Consider the following 27,782-nt stretch of genomic DNA (forward strand, 5'->3'; position numbering starts at 1 on the left):
GTTCTGTCTTTCTGTAGGTCCCAGGGATGGAACTCAGGTCTCAGGTCACCAGGCTTGTCCAGCAAAGCCTTTACCCACCAAGCTATCTTGCAGGTCTCTGTGTGTGGTGCTTTGTTTTCGAATCACGAAGCATAAATGCTTTTCCTAGGACAAAGGCGCCTGAGATTCATGGCTTCAGCTCTTGTCCACAGCAGACTGGCAATCGTGGGAATTTTTCACAGTGGTGAAAGTGTATTTTGCTCTTCTGCAGGGTTAGCGGCGGCTATACTCTGGCACAGAAAACCCAGGATAGCCTTAGGCAGGTGAACAAGGAGGCACCTGGTTTCTTTCCTCCACAAAGTCACCTCCTGAGCTCAAGAAGGGGGCAGTGAGGTACAGCTTGTAATCAAAATGGTTCCTGTAGTTGAACTGCATATCCACCATTTTGTGAAGCATTTTTTTTTCCTTCCAGGCTCACAGTGTCCTTTAAGCCAAGCATGAATCTCTACATAGGCACAGAGCCCTAAACAACATACCCAAGACAGCAGGAGGCAGCTGGGACTTGCTGTCCATTGGCTTGGCCTGTCACCCCAGCTATGGAGGATGCTGGGGCAGGACAATAAGGAGCTCAAGGCCATCCAGTGTGACTTATCACATGGACTCAACACCCAGCACTGGAAAAGAAACAAAGTCATGTTTTCCGTCCTACCAACTGGACTCTGCTGGTTTTTGCCACCAGTGTGGGTTGATTTTCTAAGAGGAACAAAATGAAGCCTGAGCTGTAAGTTTAGGGCATTGGAGACTTCCATTCACCCAGCTGTGGTAGAGCATGCCTGGGACCCCAGCACTTTGGTGGCTGATACAGGAGACCTGTGAGTTTGAAAGCCAGCTCGGCTACTTAGCAAGACCCTGTCGCATAAAGCCAAACCAAACCAGGATAAACCAAAGAAAGCAAAGCAAAACAAAAGCCAATTCTGCTCCCAGTAATTTAAATAGCAGCCCAGAAACAAGGAGAAACACCCCCTTATTCCATATAGCACAGGAAGTCTGTGCAGTTTATAAAGAAGTCTTAGGAAACCATAGCCTTTGCCACAACCCCCTGGAACAGCCAGCCAGCTGTTCATCAAAGCTGACAGCTGCCTAGGCAGGGATGCGCACCTCCTCCTAATCTAGCTGTCCTATTACCTCGTCTCCTTCCCTGCGTTCTGAACCAAAGTTGTACAGTTCCATAAGGACTGGGGACCCACTGCCCACACAATGACTACACTTTGTGAGGTGCCAGAGGGCATGTGAACATTCACTCTGTACCCTGTCCTGAGGCAGTGGGGTTGTGCTGGGGTCTCAGGACTGGCTGGGACCCACAGCCACAGGTATATGGTATCTATTGGTCCTTAGATAAGGGAAGGGTTAGGATTTACATCTAAGATATGAGGACTGGCTGAATTTTTAAAAATTCATAACTCATCTGTTGTAAAAAAAATGGATGGAATGTCCCTACAGATCTAGGTAGTTTTATTTCTTAAAGAAGCGAAGAACCCTACAAGCCTCCATAGCACACATACTTGACCTCTAGGTACTCGTCGATGCCATACTTGGACCCTTCGCGCCCCAGGCCAGACTGTTTCACCCCACCGAAAGGACATTCCACTGACGAGATCAGTCCTTCGTTCACGCCGACCATGCCGACCTCCAGCTGCTCCGCCACTCTCCAGATCTGGGCTGGGTCTTGAGAGTAAAAGTAACCTAGCAGGGGAACCAAGGGACACAGACAGCTTGAGGAATTCTCCTGAAAGTCACACGCACCTGCCTCTGAGGATGTCTGCCTGCTCACATGGGCCCCGGGGTTCTCCTGCTTGCAGGTAAAGCCCCAGGTTGGTTTTGTCCACATTTTCATCCTAAGAACCTTGGACATCACGTTAAGCGTCTGTTTCTCTCTTGCTGGGGCTTTCCCTAGCACCACTGGGCCTTTGTAAGCACGAACATCTTGTGTTCACCTCCTGCTCTTCAGCCCATCCTTCTTCAGAGGACAAGATGCTTCTTTAGACCTTGCAGTTGGTCCTAGTTGTCTATAAAGTAAGCCCACATCGCTCAGTCCTGCCCCAGAGTGTGGCTGGGTCAGCATTTTCAGCTTACTTCTGACTGCAGTTCATAGCCATTCTCTCTAAACAAACTGTACCCATGACTTAAGCTTGCACCTCAAAAACTCAAAGAGTTTGTTGGGCAAGGTGATGCAGGCCTTTAATTCCAACAGCCTAAAGACAGACTCAGATAGATGTTTTTTGAGTTCAAGGCCAGTTTGGTCCATATAGAGAGTTTCAGGTAACCAGGGTTACCTAGAGAGGTCTTGCCTCAAAAACAAAAGAAAACTAGAACTTAAGAGTAATGCTCAAAAGGCGGAGACTGGCATTTACTTGCATCATGACAACGGTGGCCACCAGTCAGAAAACGTACCTGCCAATCCAACCTCAGCTGCATTTGCGATGGCGATGGCCTCTTCCTCTTTATCAAACCTGCCGGAGTTGAAGCATGTCATAAGCAAAATCTGTGAGCTGACGAATAGAGAAAACCAGCTTTATGTTCTCCTGATTCACTCCCTAAATACTGACAAGGAGGAGGTCAGAGTTGCAAAGAGATCCAGGGCAGGATAAATGAGTGGAGTTAAAGCGTAGACATGGCAACTCAGACCCGGTAAAGCAACGTGGCCCACCTTCTCTAAGAGATAGGGAAAAACAGATCAACCGAGCCGAGACATCGCCAAACAAAATCCTTTAATGAAAGGACTGCTACGTGCTAGAGTGCTAGTTCATTAGTTGAGAGCACTTGTTGCTCTTGCAGAGGACCTGGGTTTGACTCCCAGCACCCACGTGGTGGCTCACAACTCTTTAACTCCAGTTCCAGCAAATCTGACATCTTCTGAGCCCTTCCAGGTCCTGGATCCAAGTAGAAAATGGAATATTTTCAGACCACTGGTCTGAGAATTATCCAGGCAAATGATTATTTATTAAGGTGGAAGAAAAGATTAAACAAGGTTCATTTCCTATAGACTGCTAGGATAGGGGCCTTGAGGGTATTAGAAAAATACTCTTAGAAATTGGTGGGGGAAAGTAAGTTTAGAGGCATTAAGAAATCTAAATGAGGGATTTTGATGAATTTTGTGCTTGAAATTGGGTACGGTGTATGCCTATAGGGGAGGCTAAAGCAAGAAGGTTGAGAGTTCAAGGCCAGCCTGGGTTACAGATGAGGCCTTGTTTCAAACAGACAAACACCCAAAACTAAAACCAACAATAACCACCCTCCACACCGCCTAACAAAGATAAAACACAAACACCAAAAAAACCGGGGCAACGACTAGGGAGATACCTGGCTCTGTTGGTAAATGCTGAGTTCGATCCCCCAGAACCCGTATGAAAACTCAGTTGTGGTGGCCTGTGCTTGCGATCCCAGGTCTAGCCAGCCTACTCGCCTGGGGAGCCCTGGGTTGCTGTGAGAGGCCCTGTCTCCAAGTTTAAGGTGGACAGCTCCCAAGTAACAACACCCAGGGCTGACCCATATGTGCACCTGAATACACAAACTCCAAAATCAAACCCCAACTATCATAAACTCAACTCTGCTGCTTGACTCTGACCTGTTCGACTCTGTTTGACTCTGCTATGCAGCTCTGACTCTGACTGCTCAGCTTTCCTACCCAGCCTTGGAAACAGCACAGGAATCTCGCCTCTCCCCTCTCCCTCTTAGACTAGCTTTTCCTTTCCAAGCTTCTCCTCCCTTCCACTACTGGAGGAACGTACTTGATGACTGGTGCGAGGGGCCCGAAGGTTTCCTCAGTGATGCAGAGCATGTTCCTGGTGACATTGCTGAGCAGGGTGGGCTCGAAGAAATTTCCTCCACTTTGGTGTCGCTTCCCGCCCGTCACAACCGTGGCCCCTTTGGCAACTGCGTCATTCACCTGCTTCTCTACCTGAGAGAAGAGAAGAAGGGCGCCAGGGAAAGCTGGATGGGGACATTCTCCAAATGGTACAATCCCTTAAAATGTTAAACAGCAGAAACCAGTCAAGATTCGATTCCTGGCAGCCACATGGTGGAAGGGAGAGAACGAACTCCGGATAGCCCATTGCTTCTCTGAGCTTTGCATTTACGGATGCTGGGCTGGTTGTACTCTTAGATCACTTGTTTACTTCTGTTTGGGTTGAAGGGATGTTGGGATACATCTCAAATATAAAGTCATTGCTTACCCGTGGCAGATGTGTTCTGTCTCAGAAATGTGTTCTTAGCTGATTTAGCTATTGAATAAACATCATACAATATTTTAATACAAACCCAGATGGTCTAGCATGCTGCATTCCTTGCCTATAGTGTGTGTGTGTGTGTGTGTGTGTGTAGGATATATATGGTATAGCCTAGTGTTCCAAGGGCAATGATGAATAAGACAACCTAAGATCAAATGATGCTTAAGAGAAAGTCGACAATCCAACGCCGTTATAGGAAATCAGAGGTGATGGCTCCCTGGTTACGAGCACTGACTGTTCCTGCCGATGACTCGGGTTTGGTTCCTAGCACCCTTGTTGAGCAGCTGACAACTGCCTGTAACTCTAGCAAAAGCTCTAAGAACTCCCAACCTCTGAGTCACCCCATTAGCCCCCTCATTTTCTGACTCTTAAAAAGATTAAAAAAAAAATATTAAAACAACAAATGGGACATGTGTGATATGAAAGCAGAGTGGGGACAACTTGGGAGAGAAAAGGGATCAGAAAGCAGAGAGTGGGGAGGGGGAGTCAGGGGGAGTGTAAGAAGGAAATATGATGAAATACATACATGAAAATGCCAAGATAGAATGCTTAATTTTAATGAAAACTTAGATGAAAATCAGAGCTAGTGAGATGGCTCAGCAGGTAANAGTGAGATGNNTCAGCAGGTAATAGTGAGATGGCTCAGCAGGTAATAGTGAGATGNNTCAGCAGGTAATAGTGAGATGNGTCAGCAGGTAATAGTGAGATGGNTCAGCAGGTAATAGTGAGATGGCTCAGCAGGTAATAGTGAGATGGGTCAGCAGGTAATAGTGAGATGGCTCAGCAGGTAACAGTGAGATGGGTCAGCAGGTACATGCGCTTGCTGCCAATCCTGAGAACCTGAGTTCTGTCTGTGGGACCCATGTGTAGAGACAGAAGGACTCTAGCACTTGTCCTTTGATCTCTGTACCCATGCTGTGACACACCTGTGCCCTTCCCCCCATATTCACACTCAGATACTAAGTAAATAAACAGGAATTTAAAACCCAGGCTAAAGCCAAACAAACACTAGTGTAAAGTTGTAACGGGGAGAAACCTCCCTGAGCCAGTCTGTGATGCTCAATAAGTAACTCCTTTCTAAACATAGCTTCCCTCAGCCACGCCTAACCTGCAATGCTATGCGCATTTTCTGGGTGCCTTTGTTAGAATTCTTCTGGAAAAATGTCAGGAAAAAAAAGCTATCACCGCTGGGAATAGAAGAAACAGGAAGGCAGAAGACCTAAGGAGCCCAGTCCTGGGTTCTCAGGCGGAGCCGGGAAGCGCATGTCCAGACACCACCACTCAATCATATGCATCAGTAGGAGTTCACTTAAAAACAAACAAACAAACAAACCAAAAAAAAAAAAAAACCAAACAAACCACTTTTTTCATTTTCCCATTATTTCCAAAACAGCCTGGCTGGGGGGGGGAGGGGCCTTACAAAAATCCTTTTATGTAACCAAGACTTTGAAACTGATGTAACAAGATTCTCTTAATGCAGATAATAAAACCAGCTCACCTTTTCTACAGCTTTCTCATTAATTAACGGCCCTTGAGTCGTTCCTTCCTCAAATCCGTTACCTACACGCAGGCTTTTCTTCATGGCTTCTGCAAACTTCGTTACAAAGGAATCGTGGATGCCCCGCTGTACCAAGAATCTGTTTGAGCAAACGCAAGTCTAGACAGAAGACAAAACAAATCCACAGTTAGTTTTCCAGAAGCGGCTGATGTAGGAGATGTAAGACAACCCTCCCCAGGTGGTTCTCATCAGTCCTGCCTTCCGTGTTCTTCCCAGATGGGCGTGGCCTCGGGGATAGAAGCACTGGATGTTCTCACCACTCCAGCTCTTCCTATAGCTACCGAACACCGAGATCTAAGCGACTGAGCCAGAATAAATAGCTACGTGAACAAAAACCAAAGAACTACAAAACCAGAAATCCAATTTGCTATTATAAAGCAAATGGGGTAGAAGAGCAAAGGCTGTAATGCTCCTGAGGAGAGAGATGCGGTTGCAGCAGAGGGCAGAGCCTCGGAGGGATGAGGTCAGACGATAACTCACATCCTCCATCCCAGTTCAAGAGTTTGGCTGAATCTGTAATTTCAAAAATGGACACGAGGCCTTTCTTCTGGGGCCAGAGAAATGGCTCAGCAGTTATTACTGCTCTTGAAGGGGACCTGAGATTGGGTCCTAGAACCCATGTTCACAATTGCCTATTGGTCTACATGATCCAATGCCCTCTTTGAACACACGTGGTCACATACTTATGCATATAATTAAAAATAAGGACAGGAAACAGAGTTCTGTGGTAGATTGCTTGCCTGGCATGTATGGGCCATGGGTCCTATTTCCAATTCTGTCAAATAAATAAATAAATAATAAAAAGACCCCAAAACCATAAAATTAGGAAGGGGTCTGGAAAGATGGCTCCGAGATTAATAGTATTTGCAGGGAACCAGGTTCAGTTCTTGGCACTCGCATCGACGTTCATAACAGTTTCAGGGGCTCAGATATCCTCTTCAGGGCCTCTGAGGGTATTGGACACACATTGTGTACATGCATGCATGCAGGAAAATACTCACACTTATAAAGCAAAAAAATATTTTCTGAAAGCTCCTAAACTTAAGTCTGTCTTCCACATTTGCTTATTTTATGTCCAGTTAAGAGTTTGCATTTTAAAATGATAAAATATAACCATACTGTAGGAAATGTACTTATCATTGATAATTTTTCTGTTTTCCTTGTAGAAATAAGTATATGTGTAATTGTGTCCTATGAGTTTTTAGTGGCTTGACAGAGTTCAAAGCCATAGTTTTGCAGTACATCTCTGCTGACATTTTGTGTTTGCTTAAAAAATAATTCTAATTCTGTAAACAAAAAGCAACAAGCTATTTAGGCTTTATGAAAAGGTAAATCTGACTACCAAAAGTCAAACAAAGAAGTAAAGTAATATAGAATCGCTTGTATCACCACCCCCCTTTCACGTATGGCCTTTTGCAGCTATTTATCTCGGGAAGCATTTAAGAAGCTCAGTGGGCTGGACATGCAGCATACCCTTCTAACTCCAGGAGGGTTGAGGATCCCCCACCAGTCTGTGCTACACAGCAGATTCAGGGCCAGGCTGGGCTACCAGGGAAGCTCCTGTTTTTACAAACAAAGCCAATGATTTTCTGTTTGCTGATTGTACTCTTAAGGCCGAGTTATCTATGAATATGTCTTAAGCAGCCAGGCTTAAGACATATGAATGTCTTAAGACATAGGTCATAAGAATATGCCTTAAGCAGTAGCAGTGGCTTGGGCAATAGCAGGAAAAGAGGGTCCATAGGACCCTTGGCTCATAGCACCAAGTCACTCAGTCTTTTTGCTTTCAGTTCCTAGGTTTATAGCAGAAGTCTTGAAGGTGCTGCCAGATCTGACATCTAGGGTTTCTAAGCGAGCGTCAGCTCATTCAGTCCCTCACAACAACTGCACACAGCTTCAGCTCAGTGCTCACCCTGCTCCGTGTCCCCTGCGTCTGTGTCAACTTTGGGGTTTTTCCAAGGTTTTCCTGCCTTCTTTCCTATACAACGGGAGACCTCAGGCCTTAGCTGTTAAACATTGTGTTCAAACTGGGAAGAGAAAACCATGACAAGATGATTCAAGAGGTGGGAGAAAGAAGTGAGGAAGGATTATTTGATTAGAAGACAAGGAGTAGGGGAGATGGCTCAGTGGGTAAAAAAAGATACCATATAACATTCGGACTTGAGTTCAAATCCTTGGTACCCACATAACAAAGCCAGGTGTGGCTGCCCTTGCTTGTAGTCCCAGCACCAGAGGGAATAAGATATCACCAGGGCTTGCTGGCCCATCTAGATCCAGGTTCGATGAGAGACCCTGTCTCAGGGGTATAAGGTAGAGAGTGAAAGAGGATGCCAGCCATCCTCCTCTGGCTTCTGCATATACTGGAAAGGGGCCATGGGCTTACATGTCTGTGCATTGACACACATACACCACACACATATACACAAATAAAGACATCTGCAATTCTGGAAACGCTTTGAAGCAACAGACTAGCTCTTACTTCTCTTTGGACTATTCACGCCTACCTTGTGCCTGATAGAAAGCACTCAGTAAAGGTTTGTTACAAAATGACTGAGTGGATAAACAAAGCAACCAGGGAGAGAGGCAAGGCTGCAGTCTTTGTAAAACACATACACATCCCGGCACTAACACATCCTGCGTGGCTCACCTGCCCAGCATTCCTAAACTTAGATGCCATTGCCCCTGCGACAGCCTGGTCCACGTTGGCACTGTCAAAGACAATGAATGGGGCGAGGCCACCCAGCTCCATAGAGACACGCTTCACAGAATTTGCTGCATGATGTAGCAGGATCTGCAGGGGTCACAGTAGGAAGAAAACAATGTGAGCATCCAAATCAATGGCCAAGGTGTTATTATCTGCATAGAAAATACCTTCCTCCGATGGCTCAGATGTCTAAAGAGTGGTCACCAGTTCTGGCTGAGTGGGGTATTCATTAGGGACTGGGGTTTAGCTCAGGAAAGAGGTCATGGGGAAATGTGTTTGGAGGATATGAAAGGATCCTGGACCCTCTCACTCTCTCTTTGTTTCCTGGCCACCAGAAGTTGAGCAGCTCTTTGCCACCAAGGCCTCCTGCCAGGAGACTTCTGCCTCACTACAGGGATAAAAGCAATGGAGCCAAGTGACCATGGACAGGAACCTCCTACACCAGGACCCAAACGTCCTCAAACATCCCTCCTCCTTTAAGTTACTTTTTTTCACCTATTTTACAACAACAGAAAAACCAACATAGAAGGCAGCTAAACCTTTGTTTTACAAAATTACCCAAGGATGAAAATTTAAGGTACCTGCACAAGCTCACCTTGCTTTAGATATCATTTTTGCATAAGAAAAAGGAGACATGAGAATATATTGTTTTAAATATATTTATATTTATTCTTTGAGAAGTTCAAACATGTATACAATGTATTCTGGAGAATACGGATTCTTATTTTGATAGATTTGATTTAAAAAAAAAAAAACGGCTAGGAAGGTAGTAGGGAAGTAAAAGCAATTGTTTACAGAAGGGGAGAAAGGTCTCAGTGACATTGCGGGCTGCGACAACAGCAAAGGTGACTAACATCAACACTGTCTTGAGTTTTAACCCATACCATCAATCCAACAATTACATGACAGGCCAGGCGTGGTGGTATATTTCTTCAAACCCAGCACTTGAGAGACAAGTGGATCTCTCTGTGAGTTCAAGACCAGCTTGGTCTACATAGCAAGTTCCTGGCCAGCCAGGGCTATGTAGACCTTGTCTCCAATATTAAACAAAACCATACAATAACAATCTCACACCCTATAAATAGAAAGCATTAGAATCACTAAGTTTGACTCTGCTATCACATACCTTTCCCGTTGCTGTCGAGCCAGTAAAGGAAATTTTGGACACCAATGGATCGGTACACAGGACCTCTCCCACATCCTTGGCCTTGTTTCTAGAGCAGGGGATGACATTGTAGACACCTGGAGGGATCCCCGCCTGGTTTGCAAGCTTTAAAGAGAAACAGCAAACACGCTGTAACAAGGGTTGAATGGAAAAAGCAAAACAAACAGAACCAGAAGTAAACATATTCAACCCGGAACACAATGTCAAGCGTTAAGTTGCCTTGGGCCACAGTAAAAGCATACTGAAGAGAACCCGACCTGGCAGTGCACGCCTATAACTCTTAACTCTTGGGGAAGTAAAAGCAGGAGGATCACAAACTCAAGGTCATCTTCCATTACATAGTGAGTTCAAGGCCACACTGGGCTATAGGACACCCTATGCCCCCAAAATATATTATGGGCTGGATAAACAACTCAGTGCCTATTAGCATGTATGGCTCTTTGTAAGAACCTGAGTTTAGTTCCCATCACCCATAGCTTACCACTCTCCAGCTCCAGGGTATCTATCCTATACTCTTTTCTGATTTGGGTATAGCTTTCCCCCATGCACATATAAATGTGACTATGTGTGTATATGTCTATTCACACGCACATATGGGTTAAAGATTAAAGCCACAGTCTCACTCTGCTAAGCACACACTCTGTGACTCCCCTCCTAACCTAAATAAATTCCTGGGTATAAACTAAGTAGCCACCAAAGACAGTGCCTTAGGTAAGAGTTTTAGCGCCACCTTCTGTTCAGTTGGCCAACAGACCTGGGTTCTTCGAGAAGATTCTGAGGCAAATCTCAAGCTTTTTTGACTGACTGTAGACTCCAGCATGGAGTGGGGAAAGGATGTTTAGAAAAAACTCAGGAAGCTGCTCAGTAGCTCCTGTGGGTCAGAGCTGAGGAAAGAGAGGCAGAGACAGCAGGAACTCAGCCGAGGTGAGGATCTGAGGGGGAGGAAGGCAGCCATTGACCCCAGCCACGTGACCCGGGGACCTCCGCCTTTCCAGGGCAGGGTCTGGATCAGGTCTGTCCCGAATTTCTTGTACTTCTGACCCAGATCTCTATTCTTAGCCATCATTGGCCTCAAACTGGTGGCCATCCTCCTGCCTCAACCTCCCCAGTACTGATATTACTGGAGTCGTTAGCAAGGTTTTTTTTGTTGTTGTTGTTGTTAGCAAGGCTTTTAATCTCACTAATCTCTCACAAAAACAGTAAGTATGAAGCGAAAGTCTTTGTGTGTCAATCAAAATATTAAAACAAGTCAGATCAGCCGTGTGGTAGCAAATCCAAATATCAGGACATTGTGAGAAGACCAAGGGACCAAGTTTCTCCACAGACAGAAACTGCTAGTGGGCCTGCGGGATAAGACCTGTGTGAGGAGGGAGACCAGAGAACGCCCTGGACATGAGCCCGCAGGTGCTCATGGGACCTGGGACACAGGCAGGCCACCTTGAAAAGCGCAGATGCAAACTTGTAAGCCAGAATAATTAGAGAGAATACAATAAAAAAAAAATTGAGAGTTTAAAAAAAAAATCAGAAATGACAACCAGACTACAAGAACATGAGAAAGCAAAAGTAACACACAAAACCTATGTGATGGCTGCTTTCAGTCAGGGGGCTGCCACGGGAAGTGGAGACGCGTGGGTGGCAATGGGAGGCAGCCCTTCCGCTTTTTTGTTTAGTTTGCGGCAGGCTCTTCCTGGGTAGCCAGGCTGACATCGATCCTTCTGCCTTGGCCTCCTAAGCGAAGGCTTCAAGTGTAGTGGCTTAGCCCCTGGTCTTTAGATCACCAAAGGCTTGATCCCTGGGATGGTTAATCTTCATTGCTGATGTATAGGACAGCCTGGGAGACACATGACTGAGCACAGGGGACATACACCACCTGTGGGCTGGGGTACCAGACCCAATCAAAAGAAGACATGGAGGAAGCCAGCTGAGAACCGGCATTCACTTTATTTTGCCTCCTGACTGCAGAACTAATTCGACTGGCCACCTCAGGCTCCTGCCGACATGACTTCTGGGCCACGATGAACTGCATCCCCTAAAGCCACAAGTCTCCCTCCATGCCTCTGTCAGACATTTGTCACAACAACAAGAAAAGGAGTTCAGACTCCTCCAAAGGGCATCATGGAGCCAAGCGTTTCCTCTTTCTTTTGCTTCCCGGCTGTGAGGCGGACAGTTAGCTTTGCCACACGGCTCTTACCGTGATGTGCTGCTTAACCATATGCACACAGGTGCAGGGATCATAGCCTGGAACCTCCAAAACCTATGAATAAAATAGAGCTTTTCTCTGCATAAGCTATTAACTCAGGCATTTCATTATAATGACAGGGAGTTGGCTAACACAAAGGTTCAAGAACAAAACAACCAGAAAAACATCAGCTAAGGACTAGTAGTGTCCAAACCACAGGTCCTTACAGAACTAAGTCTGGACAAGGAGAAAAAGGGAGAGGGTGAGGGAGGAGGGAGGAGGGAGGAGGGGGAGGGGGGAGAGGGAGAAAGGGAGAGGGGGAGAGGGAGAGGGAGAAGGGGAGGGGGAGGGAGAAGGGGAGGGGGAGGGGAGGGAGGATGGAGCAAGCATATATTGGTTGCGGCCCTGGGCGTATAGACCTGGGACTATTTTCTTACTATCATTAGTAATTGTTTCCGTGGTGCTAGGGATTGAATCTGTGGCCTCACACATACTAAGCAAGAACTCTCCCACTCGGCTATCTCTCCAGCTCTAGGTTTTACATGTTTTGAGATATGTCTTCCTCATTGTGATCAAATCCCAACAAGAAGCAGTTTGAGGAAGGCAAGTTTATCTCGGCTACAGGTTAAGCAGAGATTCAGTCCATCAAGGCAGGAGGCTAGGATGCACGAGTGTGAGTAACACTGTCCACAGAAACAGAGAGGAGCAGACGGGAAATGGGGCCATGCCAGAAAACCCCGAGGACCATATCCGTGACACAGTCCTCCAGAGAGCCCTACTTCCTAAAGGAACCCACAGTTTCTAAAGTGGCTCCATCTGCTTGGGACCATGGATTCAAACACACGAACGAGCCTGTGGGGAACTCTTTCCATTCAAATAACCATATAGTGCCACTCTAAGTTGCTTAGGCGGGCCTTGAACTTTGAGATCTCTTGCCCCAGACTCCTGAATAGCTGGGATATAAGGTTCGTTCCACCAGGCTGGTGACATTTAGTTCTTATGTGAATTCAGGCTGGATGTAGAATCCCAGTGAAGACAGAAGATGATTGACAAGAGCAAAGCATAAAAGTTACAGTAAATTTGTCTGTGTGCAGTGACCCTCACAAGACTGAAAAAATTACCACAGCCTGTGATGAGCACATTCTTCAAAGAGCAATAAATGCATGAAGGAAGGATAGGGCATGTGGATCTCTGAACAGGACACCGTGTCCTATGAATGTCACAGAGAGAAAATGGGGACAGGAAGGCTACAAAGGCTAATACAGTTATTTCACTGAGTGACTATGCTGATTCACGACAGTCTTGTGTTCCGGTCTCTGGTGACCCGCAATGTTTTTCCAGTGTATGAAACGCTCCCTCCTAAAAGTACGTTACTGGCTTGTTACATGTAGGGAAAGTTAGGCTGAATGGCCCTTTGGTGAAATGATATTTCCTGCACCTCAAAATAACCACTATGCCAATGGGGTCCCTTTGAGGTGCATGCCCATCACTTTTCCACTGACAATAGGCTGGCAAGGGGCTCGGTGGGTAAAGCGCCTGCCATGGAAGCCTGGAGACCTGCGTCAGAGCCCATAGAAAGGTGGAAAGAGAGGACAGACTCCACAAAGTTATCCTGTCACCTCTGCGGGAGTGCTGTGGGACACGTGTCTGCACACACAATAATTAATACATGTTTAAAAATGCGTGAAGAAGCAAGTCATTTGAAGAATGGGGAAGAATGTTCCAGAAGAAAATGTTTGCCCAATACCTGAGTTGAGGGTGAGGTTAGAGGGTGTAAGGAGTGGTAGGGCCTCAGAAGGATGAGGTCTCGGAAGTGGAGACAAGTCAGAGGGTGCCGGAGTATGGGAGGTGGCATAGACCCTTGGAGGCTAGTGCAGTAAGCCTGTGTGACACATGAAGCCATCTGAGAGTTTTCAGCAGGAAACTAAAAAGATCTGACTAAATGTAGAATGAACCAGCATCAGGCCCAGTGAATAAGAGAGCTTGGGGCTGGAGGATGGCTCAGTGGTTCAGGGCACTGGCTGCTTTTCCTGGGCACCCACATCACATGGCTCACAACCACCTGGAACACCAGCTACGAGGGGAGCTAACACCATCTTCTGGCCTCGGCAGGTACTGGAGAAACATAGCACACACTTACACAGAACACAAACATACAGATAAACAAAAAACATTTTAAAAAACGTAAGAGAGAATTCCTATGAGAAACAGCCACATTTGAAATGCAATGAAAAATGATGATAGATCAATATCATTTTTAGGGTATCAAAATGTGACCAACAGGTATCTGAAAATCTCCCCTCCTTTTTTTTTCTACTAAAGAAAGCATCTCTCTCTCTCTCTCTCTCTCTCTCTCTCTCTCTCTCTCTCTCTCTCTCTCTCTCTCTCTCTCTCTCTCTCTCTCTCTCTCTCTCCCTCTCCCTCTCCCTCTCCCTCTCCATCTATGCATCTATCTATCCATCCATCTATCCATCCATCCATCCATCTATCATCCATCCATCCATCTATCTATCCATCCATCTATCCATCCATCCATCTATCATCTATCTATCTATCTATCTATCTATCCATCCATCTATCCATCCATCCATCTATCTATCCATCCATCTATCCATCCATCCATCTACCATCCATCCATCTATCTAGATATAGAATAGCTGCTGGTGGACTAAGACAGATGCTGTGCATTGCAGGAGACACATGCAGAAAAGGAAGTTCCAAAAATGTCTCTTCTTGCCCTTGAAAAGCATCCATCTGGGCACCTGATTGGTTCTGCACAGAGAAACTTACCTGAGCCAGGGCCAGGGCGGAATAGGGCGTGTCTTCAGCAGGTTTCACCACCACAGTGCAGCCAGCTGCCAGGGCGGCCCCCACTTTCCGGGTGATCATCGCACTGGGAAAATTCCACTGGAAGAACAGAGGAAGGATGTAAGCGTTGGGAGTGCCCCAGGATCCAAGACGAGGCAGGGCGGAGAGCCAGTCACCATTCCATTGCCCAACTGACTGGAAAACCTGTTTGCTTCTATATAGGTGAGCTCTCAGAACACCTGACTCTGGCCAGCGTGAGGGACTCAGGAGGTCAAAGTTCACAGAAGCAGGCCACAGTCTGATACAGTACAAAACTATCTAGACCAATGTGTTCTTTTTGGGCCATATTTTGTAGGATGTACAGTTTTTTGTTACAACTCTGCACCTCTGAAGTTGTCTCATGAACACAGGCTCATAAATGAACCCCATGTGTACTAATAAAACTTTATTTATAAACATATGGACTGAGCTAGATTTGGTCTGAGGTTCCTAAGTAAAACAGGTAATTATGTGACTTTGAAAATGGTTGATTTACTTACTTTTACAGACATATTTATAGGGAATAGATATCTACAAATCTAATTTCATTTATTTATATGTGTGTGTTTAAGGATATATGGAGTTACTGTGAGCCATCTGATACTGGAGACCAAACTTCTTGGATCCCTTGGAAAAGCAGCCAGTGCTGTTAACTACCAAGCCATCTCTCTAGCCCCACTGTAAATTTTATGTTAACGAAACTCATATTGTGCATCTAGTGCACATTTTGTCTCATTTATTGTCCTAAGCACTTTGCAATTCCAATGAACTAAGTCCTTATGATATCCCAATGAGCTCATTGTTATTATTATCCCCACTTACATATTTGGGGAAACTGAGACATTGCAGGTAAATAACTTGCCCAAGATCACATGACCAACAACAGTAAGCTTTAGGGCAGGCTTCATCAGTCCAGGCAGCAAAGAGGACTCCATGGAAGACCAGCAGCCTGGAAAACCAGCTGGCAGACCCTGGAGAGAGGTTGGCACCAAGCTCCTCCGGGAAAGGCTGATGAGAAGAACCCGGTGCCCACCAGTGTACTGCAAACCCATCTGGGCAGAGATAGCATCTTAATTCATCGCCCTTGGGCCTCCAGAACCTGACCCTGTGCCTACCCTCAGAGGCGCAAATGTTTTGCTATGGATGATAATCACAAAATAAACACAATTCTTTAATAATGGTACAAATTTTAAAAAGTAAATGCCCCCTTTGAAGTCTGTTAAAGATGACAACATTTCCAAGGTGATTTCAGAGGAGCTAGGCCACCCCAGGATGGAGTCTCCATACCAGGTCGGAAAGTCTCTGCAGGTCACCCTGTTTTTGAAGGCATCAGAAAACATGTGTCTCTTCTTATGTCCCTACACATGACCCTGTCACAAAGAATGTGGAAACACAAGTCTACATCCAGGAAAGGAATCAGGAAACCAAGGACAGGTGACAAAGTGGACAGGACGGACACACCTGTTCACCAGGAAAAAGAGATTGCATTGCTCTCCGCTCCCACCCCGGGATCCTGCTGGCCTCGCTACCTACCGGTGTGATGACGGCCGCCACACCAACGGGCTGCTTGAGAACTAGCCCTCGCTTGTCCTTGGCAGAGGTATAGATGATGTCTCCATAAATACGGCGTGCTTCCTCTGAGAACCACTCCAGGAAAAGGGCTGAATACAGAATTTCTCCCTGGGCCTCTTTCAGCGGCTTTCCCTAAATCAAATCAGAATGGGTAATGTTCATCAAAAGTGCAGTCTGCGGTCCTAAGTTATTCAAAGCTGCAAGAAGAAGAGAGAAAGCTTCCCGCCGCAAAGCTCAGAGGTCGCTGAGAAAATGGCTAACTTGGGTGCGAGTCTTAGGGGTTGGAATGATGGAGGTAAGATGAACCACCAGCTTAGGGGCAGACACAGAGCGCTGCAGAGTCTAAGGATTTCCGAATATTAACTCACAGTGTGAAGTCTCTTATTCTGTGAATGAACTAATGGTGCAGTTCACAAATTTAAAAATAATGAGAAAATAAAAAAAACAGAGTAACAGAAGAAAATAACTTGGGCAGAGGTTAACTGCCCAAGAGTGAGCCAGTTAAAGTTCCAGCACCAGGGATCACAAGCCCCATGGCTAGGTGAGGAGACATAGGCAGTCGATGGCTGCTGGGGGAGGGGAGTAACTTTTATATGAAGGGGTGGCCATTGCAGGTTGCCCATGCCGTAGTGTGTAGCCTCACATCCGTGACTAGCACTAGCTGGACTGAGGTCATTAAAAGGAAGAGGATATGAAGTTAGGAGGGGACATGCTGAAGGGGCCCAAGGGGAGTTAGACTCTGGGGAGAAGGAGACTGATAGAAGAAAAATAGATTGTATATATGTATGAAATTCTCCACAAATAAATAAGAAATATTATATTTTAGAAAAGAAAAGAGCTGCCTCGGTGGTTAAGAGCACTGGCTACTCTTCCAGAGGACCTGGGTTTGATTCCCGGCACCCATATGGTGGCTCCCAACCATCTATAACTCCAGCCCAATGCCCTATTCTGGTCTCCGCTGGCATTTGCACTCACATATGTACATATATGCATCCATCCATCCATACATACATACACATGAATAAATAATAGCATAATTAAAAAAAAACTAGAATGATTTTAAAAATCATTAGCTCTAAACAAACCTATTGCCCAAATCTTTGTTCTTGCTATTTCATGTGTGTCTGTATGTCTGTGCATGCACGTGAGTGCAGGAGCCACAGATGTCAGGGGCTTTGGGTTCCCCAGAGCTGGAGATATAGGTAGCTGTGAGCTGCCTGATGTGAGTTTGGGGAACTGAACTTGGGTTCTCTGCAAGAACAGTGCATGGTGTCAACTGCTGAGCCATCTCTCTAGCTCCCCGCCCCCACCCCCCAAAATCTACTTTTTGCAAATTAGCATCAAATATACTAGAGCACAGAAATTTTGTTTTAACAAATGTGTTTCCTGAGCACTATAATGACTTAGTCCCACATCAAAGGACCACATGTTAAGCTGCAGTTCCAGCAGTCAAGGGAAGCCAGGCGCTTTCCCACGCGCTGGTCTAACCACTCCAGGACCCTTCCTCCTGGCAGCAAGCCAGGATCTTGAACTTACACTCTCGGCTGTTATGATCTTGGCAAGGTCGTCCTTATTTTGCATCATTAAGTCGTACCACTTACGGAGTAATGAGCTCCTCTCCTGGAAAAGAAATGAGGCAGAGAAGAAATGAACTGGGAAGTACAGGAAAGATAGGTTGGCACCCTTGCCCTCCTAAGCACCAGTTGTGTGTCTAGCCTCACACTTGGAGGAAGAATAGTTCACCTCAAGTGTCCACTTCACCAGGCTGGGGGATGCCCCAGTAGCGAGTAAACATTTTGGGTTGGTCTATGGGTGCTTTTCCCAGAAGAGTAACATCTGGCAGAGACAGATACTGAGGAAAGGGGACGAACTGGAACAGGGAATAATGACACATATGTATGTAAGAAGCCACCATGAAGCCAAGGAGAAAGCTGAGGCGGGAGGATTGCCTAGCCCAGAAGTTTGAGGCAAGCCTGTATCAATTCAGTGGTGGATATAGCCCTGAACTTCTGATCATCCTACGCTGGGATTATTGTTGTGTGCCACAAGCCCAGTTTGTGGGGGAGCTGGGGATTAAACCCCAGGGATTCATACATGCTTGGCAAACTCTCTTTCAAATAACCCATATCCCTAGTTAAGAAGAATAGACTTACTCTCATCTGCCCGGATAACCATGCCATGCAATAAGTAAACCTAGCATGTCATTCTGACACTGTAATCCACTCAGAAGTCTTTTATAATTACACTTGTTAACAGAGAGCCAGTGGGCACACAGAACACGGTTGCCTCTGGAGAATGTCCCTTTTCTAACAAGCTGCATCTTTTTCACATCTCAAAAAATTTTGCTGAGGATAAATCTTCAGGAACAGATAGATGTCAACACTGCCTTGAAAGTAAGTGCATTGCTATCATGCAGGATTTTTACCTATTCTCATTTCATAAAGCTCCGAGTGTTCTTTCACCCAGGTGAGAGAGAAAACGTATTCAAATCCAGGAGGCCTGGTTCTGAGAAGTGAATATGACTCTGTCCGTGGGCCTGGAGATGTAGTTCAGTTGGTAAAGTACTTCCCTGACATGCATGAAGCCCTGGGTCGCATCTTTCACTCAGCATAAATCTGTGCATGGCAGAACGAGACTAATCCCAGCACCAGGGAGGTGTAGGCAGAAGGATCAGAAGTTCAAGGGACTCACTGACTACATACCAAGATGCCAGCTTGGGCTACATAGGATCCTATCTTAGGGCAAAAGTGACAATGACCTGCTATGTGCTGTGAACGGGGTACCATGCTTAGTCAGAGAAAGAGTCAGAGAACGTAACATAGCAGAACTATAGACATAAAACATAAAAGTCTGGGCTGGATTAATAGTCCAACAATTAAAAGCAAATATTGTTCTTGAAAAGGACGCAAGTTTCGTTCCCAGCTACCATATCAGGTAGCTCACAACTGCTTGTAATTCTATCTGAGACCTCTAGCCTCTGTGGGCACCGGCACTCCCATGCATGCACACACACACACACACACACACACACACACACACCAAACACGCACGTATGCACACGCACACATACACACACGCAAACAAGCACACACAATAGAGACACTACATATAATTAAAAATAAACTTTTTTTGTTTTGTTTTGTTTTGGGTTTTTGAGACAGGGCTTTCCTGTATAACCCTGGCTGTTCTGGAACTCACTCTGTAGACCAGGCTGGCCTCGAACTCAGAAATCCGCCTGCCTCTGCCTCCCAAGTGCTGGGATTAAAGGCATACGCCACCACTGCCCGGCTCAAAAATAAACTTTTTTAAAAGTAAGATTCTGCCTTCATGTAGGAAAATGCAAAACCCAGGTTGGATTTACATAAGCCAGGGGAAATCATGAATAGTCTCATATGCAAAGCATGGCATGGCAGAGGATGGAGTGAACTGGGTCTACCTCACAAACGGGTAACCCCAGGCTCTCAGAATGCTACCTTATCTAGGGACGGGGGTTTCCTAGAAGCAGCAAAATAAAATAAGGTCATTAAGGTTCATCCTAATCTAATATTAGTGATGTCATTCTAAAACCAAGATGTGGCTGGAGACAGGATCCATGTCTTTAATTCCAGCACTCAGGTGGTAGAGGCAGGTGGATCTCTGTGCGTCTGAAGCAGCTGAGCTACACTGTGGGATCCAGGCCAGCCAGGAATACACAATGGGGAAAAAAGAGGTGTGTGTGTGTGTGTGTGTGTGTGTGTGTGTGTGTGTATTTGGGCACAGATATCAAAACACATCCAGAAACAAGACAAAACAAAACAAACTAAAAAAACACCCGAAGAGATACAGGGAAACAGCCATCTGTAAACCATGGAGAAAGGTCTGGAATAAATCCTGCCCTCACGGTCTTCAGAAGAAGCTGCTGCGGGAATACTTTGATTTTAGACATTAGATTTTAACTCCAAGAGAGGACATTCTGTATGTTAAGCTCCCCGTTGGCAACATCTTGCTATAGCAGTTGTAGAGTGCTAACAGATGCCTCCGCTTATGATGAAATTATACCATAACTTCGCACTGGTCGTCAACAGTAGCCTAAAGTGAAAGTGCTGTTAACTCAAGTAAAGGGCTGAGAAGCTGAGCTCAGCAACATGATAGAAAGTCAAGAATTCCTCATAGCACAGCAGTCTCGTTGCTGTGGCCCAGCATCAAGAGGGAGACCCCACTGCACATGGCTCATCCAAGAAAAGATCAAAAGCCCCAATTCCATGAATACCTTCCACTGAATATGCACTGTTCTCAAACCACCATAAAGTGGGAAAACCCTAACTTGAATAATAAGTTGAAGGTGCTCTGTCCCCCTTAACTGTGGTGCATGTAGACCTGCAAAACTCAAACAGGGTCTCAGAAAGGCAGAGAAGTGGACAGTAACATGTGGCTCCCATCCCAGCTCCTCTGCTAGAGTTCCCCACCCCCACCCCTTCTCTTCATCCACAACACAATTCACATGTACACCCCGTAGGATCTTCAAAAGACTAAACACATTACTTAGGCAGGCACCAAGAATAGTACTTAGCCTTTGAAGTTATCCACAGCCTTATTCCCTGAACCCGAGACTGCTACCTTAGATGGCAAAGGGGGCTCTGCTAATATGATCATGGATTGAGAAGCGGAGACTATTCTGTATTTCCAAGTGGGCCCAATGCAACCACAAGAGAGATTGTAACAGGACAGAGTCGGAAGATCTGATGCAACCAAAAAACCCAAGTGTCAGAGCCATGAAAGCCCATTGGCCAGCACCTGGAAAAGACAGGAGAACAAATTATCCCCTAGAACTTCTAGGAGGAAAAAAAAAAACCTTGCAAACTCAAGCTGTGTGTGACAGTCCATGCTTTAATCCCAGCACTTGGGAAGCAGAGGCAGGCTGAGCTGTCAGAGTTCAAGGCCAGGATAGTTTACATAGTGAGCTCCAGCTTAGCTAGGATTACACAGAGGAATCCTGTCTTAAAAAACAAAACAACAACAAAAAAGTTGCACCTAGAGGTGACAATATCCAACACCTTTTAAATCGGGAGTGTGGAGTAAATATATAAACCTTACATGATATTTTTTTTTCTCTTGCCAGGTTATCAAATGTGGTGGTTTACCTGACAATGTTTTTGACGCCTGAGAATTTGTGGGCAAACCTAAACATTGCCAGTGTATGTGATTTATGAAAGTAAATAATAATCTCAAATTACTGCCTGGGCCTACTTCTGGTTCTGTTCTCTGTTTCCTGGCCTAGTCAGTCCAAAGTAGAGATCCACCACGTGGTCCAGCCATCACGGAGCTGTGTCACCATGCCTCTTCCACCATAAAAACCCAAATGCCCCTGGTGAGCGGAATTCAAATTTTTCTCCCGTAAGTTGCTTCTGTCAGATATTTGTCTAACTAGCATGCATCCTCTAGTTTGCAAGGTGGGAAAAGGTCATAGGTCATCCACACATGAAACGAAAAGATGTGAGGCTGATGATGAGGTATATGGACCAGTTCTGCTGCTTCAGGGGAAGGAGAATAGTGGAAGGCCGAGTGACTGAAGTTACACAGAGCTAGACCTGCAAGAACACATAGACTGTGGCGGTGGGAGGCGAATGGCTTAGGGAAGGGAAGGGGAATTACACTCAGGGAGAGATACAGGCAGTGCAGACTCAGAGGGAAAAGGAGGGTGAACCTCATTTCCTGCCTTTGTGCCCCACTGTTTCCTTCAGGGAATCTATGGAACTTCTCACTCAGTAATGTTCTGGCACCCAGGGACGCTTTCAAGAAGGACGTTCCCCTAAGAAACCCTAGGCTCTTGCAATCTTGGAGCTGAAACGTGTTCCTGCATTAGGGTGGAGGCTATGGTTGTATGATAGAATGATGCTGCCAATTTCAGAGGGGCCCCAATACCAGTAGTTGGTTGCCAAACTACCAACGGGTCTAGAACAGTTCCCGGCACACCTGCACACCTGTGACATCACTATGTGCCCTTGATCTGCTTGGTGAATGACTGAGTCTGTAAAGTGATGCTAGGCTAGAGTATCCAGGAATCAGGCCTGCCCTACTCCCTGCCCACCACACTCCCCACTCATCATGCCCACGGCTGAGTGCACATGCAGCACCTGCGTGCATGACTATGCTAAAACAGCATGACTGAGGGTTTATGTCATCTTACCGTCCACCATCCAAGGAAGTTAGTTAGGGCATGAACTCGAGGTAGAAGCCTGAACACAGGAACTGATGTGGAGGTCACAGAGGAGGGCTGCTAACTGTGGTTTGCTCGGCCTGATCTCTTTCGTACCCTGGGACCACCTGCCTAGTGAAACACCAAGTGCCATCACCCGGGCCCTTCTAAGTCAGTCATCAATAAAAAAAACGCACTACAGGCTGATTTTTATGGAGGCGTTTTTCGATTATGATTCCTTCTTCCCATTCGACCCACCTTGTGTCAAGTTGACATAAAACTAGCCAGCACAATTGACCCCTTGTCATCTTCACACACAAACACACCACTTTAGCCATAACCTTTCCTTTCTTGATGTTCTCTCTGAACATCGCGTTAACATGAATCTCACTATGTAAAAACATTCCTGTTTTCAAAAGTTCCACAATCTTTACAAATGCCACACTTCAAAAGTTCAGTTTCTTTAAAACATCTCAAGTCTCTCTAAAACGTCGAAGCTCTCTTTAAAACATCCCACATCTCTGAGGTATCCAAGGCCTCTCTAAATACCCAAAATCTTTGTAAGCTTTCAAAATATTTCCAAATTTCTGTACTGGCTAGTTTTTTTGTCAACTTGACACAAGCTGGAGTTATCACAGGGAAAGCAGCTTCAGGTGAGAAGATGTCTCCATGAGATCCAGCTGTAAGGCATTTTCTCAATTAGTGATCAAGGGGAGAGGCCCCATTGTGGGTGGTGCCATCCCTGGGCTGGTAGTCTTGGGTTCTATAAGAGAGCAGGCTGAGCAAGCCAAGGGAAGCAAGCCAGTGAGTAACATCCCTCCATGGCCTCTGCATCAGCTCCTGCTTCCTGACCTGCTTGAGTTCCAGTCCTGCATCCTCTGGTGATGAACAGCAGTATGGAAGTGTAAGCTGAATAAACCCTTTCTCCCCAACTTGCTTCTTGGTCATGATGTTTGAGCAGGAAAAGAAACCCTGACTACGACAGTTTCCAAAGTCTCTTAATTTTTAAGCCCTTACAAAACCTAAAATAAACTCTTTTTTTTTTTTTTTTGTTCCAAGAGTGAAGAACCAGGCACAGTTACAATCGGATCAGAGCAAAACCAAAGTTCAACAGTGTGAAGTGCATTATCAGGTTTCTGGAGCTCACGATCTTAGGCTTGGCTGTGGCACGTCTCCATCTCTGTCATCCATAGCACACACAGCTTATCTCACAGTCTCAGGCTGGCTCCACTCCACAGCTGCTGCTGTCCTTGGTGACATTATCATACTCCCAATGATCTCCTGCTGCAGATGGGCTGCGCCTTCACCAATGGCCTCTCCTACGCTCTCCTCGGGGACTCTGACCCTGACACATGGTGCCAAGCAGCACTCTCTCTGTGACCCCTTCAATCCTCTAGGGCTTCTACTCCAACTGAGGTGCACCTTCACCAGTGGCCTCTCCTGGGTTCTTTTCAGGGACTCTAGCCTTGCCACACAGCGTCAAACCTCAGCTGCTCTTAAGGACCCCTTCATGCCTTTAAAACCTGGGTAACTCTTATACTACCAAAGTTAGCTTCCAGCATGGAATAGAGCCTCGACCCGCTCTGGACCACAGCTTCTGTGGAAACACCCCCAGAAGATTTCTTCTCAGTGTTACCAGTCTTTTTTTAAATCACCAATAACTTCTCAGTTCCTGCTGACCAGGACTGATTATCTCAGCAAAGCAAAAGTTTCTTCACTTCAGTAGCTCTTAATTTAAAATACCACAATAATGGCTTTGGTAGAGTCTTTAAGGGACTTTTAAACTTCCCTCCGGGATTTCACGAGCCAGGCCTCCATCATCTGCACTGCTCTTAACATTAGCTCCCAACCTCCTACAGAACAGCCCACTGCGCTCCGAGCACCCAACAGCTTTTCCTGTGCAGAGCTCAAATAGTACCACAGTCCTCCCAAAGCACACAGGCAGGTCCATCACAGCAATACCTGTATCTGGTACCCATTTCTGTCTTACGGTTTCTATTGCTGTGCTAAAACACCACGACCAAAAGCTACTTGGGGAAGAAAAGTATTTTCTTTTATCCTACACTTCTGCAACACTTCTGCATTTCCAGTCATCAATGGAAATTAGGACAATGCCTGGTGGCAGGAACCTGGAAGCAGGAACTGATGCAGAGACCGTGGAGGAGAGCTGCTGACTGGCTTGCTCTTCCTAACTTGCCCAGCCTGCTCTCTTATATACTCAAGGACTAACCTGCTCAGGGTGGCACCATCCACAATGGGCTGGACCATCTCATATCAACCAGGATCATCTCCTACAGGTCTTCCTATAGGCCAATCATTTTATTAAGATTCCTTCTTTTCAGGTGACTCTTCTTGTGTGAAGTTGACAAAACAATCCAGCTGGCACACACACCCAGCACTGTCCAGTTCTATGACAGCGATAGAAGTAAAACTTCTACATCACGTCTAGCTTGTATATAAAAGCTTCCATAGACAGAGAGATTTAAAATAAGTTACTCTCTAACAGGGTAGCAATGCCTTTTTAAACACCACATGCTAACAAACAAAGAACCCAGTGCCAGCAATGGATAATGTCTTTTGGAGTTGTTAGCCACTGAGGTTCCCATAGACCTCCAAACAGGACAGGCTACTATCAATCTTGGATTCCTACCAGCTAAATCCATAGGGAAAACAAAACTATTTTCTTTATAAAGTTAGCATGCCTCAAGAACTTCCTTATTAACACAAACAAAGAAACAACAATAACAAAAACAAGCACGGGCCTGTTCATCGGCCGCAGCCCTCTTACAGCCTCTTTCAGGATTCCCATTATCGTTATCAAAGTATACCAGGAAGTCCTTGGATGGTCCACAGATCCTGAGTGAAGCAGCAACTTCCTTCCCAAGCTCTGTGACAGCTCCTTGTGTCTTTTCCTAGTTCTTGGTCCACTGTGGGCCCCAAGGGCCTCCTTGCTGTTCTGGAAGCCCAGTAGCCATGTTCCTGAGTTGCTCAGGATCTCCCCTTGCCTCTCTCCATCCTTATACCTTACAGCCTCAGAAAGGCCGACCCTGATGTTATAGGAGAAAAATGTGCCCCCTGCTAGAGTGAGGTGTTGGGAGTCCTGACTCACCTCATCAGTGCCTCAGAATGAGTCAACGTCTTTAAAGAAGTGATTAAATGCAGCTAGGCCTTCAGTCAACCACGGGCCCCCAGAAGAAGGCGTTGGTGATAGAACCACATGGACCCATTGGAGAAAAAGCAAGATGCCTACAAGTTTGGGAGAAAGGCCTCAGATGAAACCAGGCCTGCCGACATCTTGATCTCTGTCTTAGGGTTTCTATTCCTGCAACACAACGCCATGATCAAAAAGCAAGTTGGTGAGGAAAGGGTTTATTTGGCTTACACTTCAACACCACTGTTTATCATGGAAGGAAGCCAGGATAGGAACTCAAACAGAGACAGAAACCGGGAGGCAGGAGCTGATGCAGAGGCCAATGAGGGGTGCTGCTTACCAACCTACTTTATTATAGAACCCAGACAAGGGATGGTACCACACACAATGGGCTGGGCCCTCCTCCACTGATCACTAATTAAGAAAATGTCTTGTAGGCTTCCCTATAGTCCAATTTCATGGAGGTTCCCTCCTCTCTGATGATGTTAGCTTATACCAAGTACACATAGGACTTAGCCAGCACAGCCTCTGACTTCTGGCCTTGGGAATTGCAGGAAGACACACACTTCTGTCACTTTAAGCTGCCCAAATGGCCACCTAGCCCTTTCCTCTGACCTCTGGGCCTGCATGCGCCTTTTGCCCCCCACACTATTCATCAACTCCAGCACCCTTCTTTGCTGTTTACTGCTCGCAGTTTAGATCTCCAAAATATCACGTGAGCTCTATAAGGAGCTCGATTTTTCTTAAGATTCATTTATGTTACGCATATGAGCATTGGCTTGCATGCATGTATGTGTGCCTTCAGCAATCCCCTGGAACTGGAGTTCCAAACTGGTGAGAGTTGCCCCGGGGAGAGCTGAGAACTGAACCCAGAAACTCTGCAAGAGCAGCAAGTACTTCTCAAAGGGCGAACCGTTTTCCAGTCCCCCCCCCCCACCTTTTTTCTTGACTCTGTATTCCAAGCACCTCCAGAAATACGTGGCATCCCCAGGAGCTACACGCAGGGTGGATCGATGTGAAGGCTCTGGTGCTTGTACCACCATCATGCGACGGTAGCTACCTTCTGAGAGGAAATGAAGGATAACGAGACTATAATTTCATGGGGTTGGCTGCAGGGGGACTATCAAAAATAAAGGAGGAAGAATTTTTCTAAAATAATTTTCTGTCCTCACCATCTATTCTCTACTGTCCAGCCATCTCTGTTAGTAAGTGCTAGCCCTTATCCATTTAGACCTAAAATCAGAGAATGCCACTAGACTTTTCCCTCCTCTGAACAAGGCTCACATGTCCTTTCTCAGTGTCCTTGACACAACTTCTACACATACAGCCCCAACATGCAACCTACATGTACAGATATACATTCCTTACATACAGCTTTCACATACAGGGATCTCTCTCTTCTTCCTTCTATACACACACACACACACACACACACACACATACACACACACTCAGATAGGCTGGCTGACATAGTTCACTTTTATTATGCACACCTGTCGATACACGAAAGCAGGAGATCTGATAACAGTGCTGGGCCTCATGCTCCAAACTTATTTATCTCTTTTTGTTGTTTGCTCTGGCTTTTGGTACAGTGTATCCCGAGGAACCGGTTTCACTTTGTTTCACTTTGGGGATCTCTGCCTCCCTCTAGGCGGGGGATCCCGCACCTGAGGCGCTCTCACCTTGACCGAGACCCCTTTCCAGCTGTTGAAGGCATCGTAGGCGGCGCGCACAGCAGCGCGGGCCTCGGGTACCCCGCAGTCGGCCACGGTGCCCAGCTTGGCGCCGCTGGCCGGGTCGTACACCGGGAAGGTGGCGGGGGCTGGGAGCCAGCGGCCGCCCACGAAGCTGTCCCCGCGGAGTAGGTCGGCGTGGAGGCCAGCGAGGCCGCTGGCGTAGCTGCGCCGCGGGGCTCCTGCGGGCTCGGGGTAGAGGCGGCCCGGAGGCGGCAGCGCGAGACGCGCGGCCCAAAAGCTCCGCAGCAGAAAGCAGGTCGCCATGGCCCGGCAGTAGCGGCGACACGGCAAGGGACAGGCAAGCGAGCTGCAGGATCTCAGGGGTCGCGGGAAAGCGGGAGCGCAGCGGCGGGGGCGCGCGGGGCGGCGGGGGCGCGCGGGGCAGCGGGGACGCGCGGGGCGGCGGAGACACCGAGAGCGCCCTCTCTCT

General features: G+C 46.5%; 1 protein-coding gene across 1 annotated transcript; it reads right to left on the reverse strand.

Annotated features, from left to right (window-relative positions):
* Positions 1 to 119: 119 nt before the first annotated feature.
* Positions 120 to 27,707, reverse strand: Aldh5a1 (aldehyde dehydrogenase 5 family member A1). Its single transcript, XM_021215682.2, has 10 exons — positions 27,299 to 27,707; positions 17,827 to 17,910; positions 16,252 to 16,422; positions 14,662 to 14,778; positions 9,654 to 9,797; positions 8,471 to 8,614; positions 5,764 to 5,922; positions 3,768 to 3,937; positions 2,431 to 2,489; positions 120 to 1,722 (listed from the first exon to the last, which is right to left on the reverse strand). Exons 1-10 carry the CDS (start codon positions 27,614 to 27,616, stop codon positions 1,517 to 1,519), a joined length of 1,572 nt encoding a protein of 523 aa, XP_021071341.1. The 5' UTR covers positions 27,617 to 27,707; the 3' UTR covers positions 120 to 1,516.
* Positions 27,708 to 27,782: the final 75 nt, after the last annotated feature.

This window comes from Mus pahari, chromosome 16 (genome assembly GCF_900095145.1).
Source record: "Mus pahari chromosome 16, PAHARI_EIJ_v1.1, whole genome shotgun sequence".
Lineage (NCBI taxonomy): Eukaryota > Metazoa > Chordata > Mammalia > Rodentia > Muridae > Mus > Mus pahari.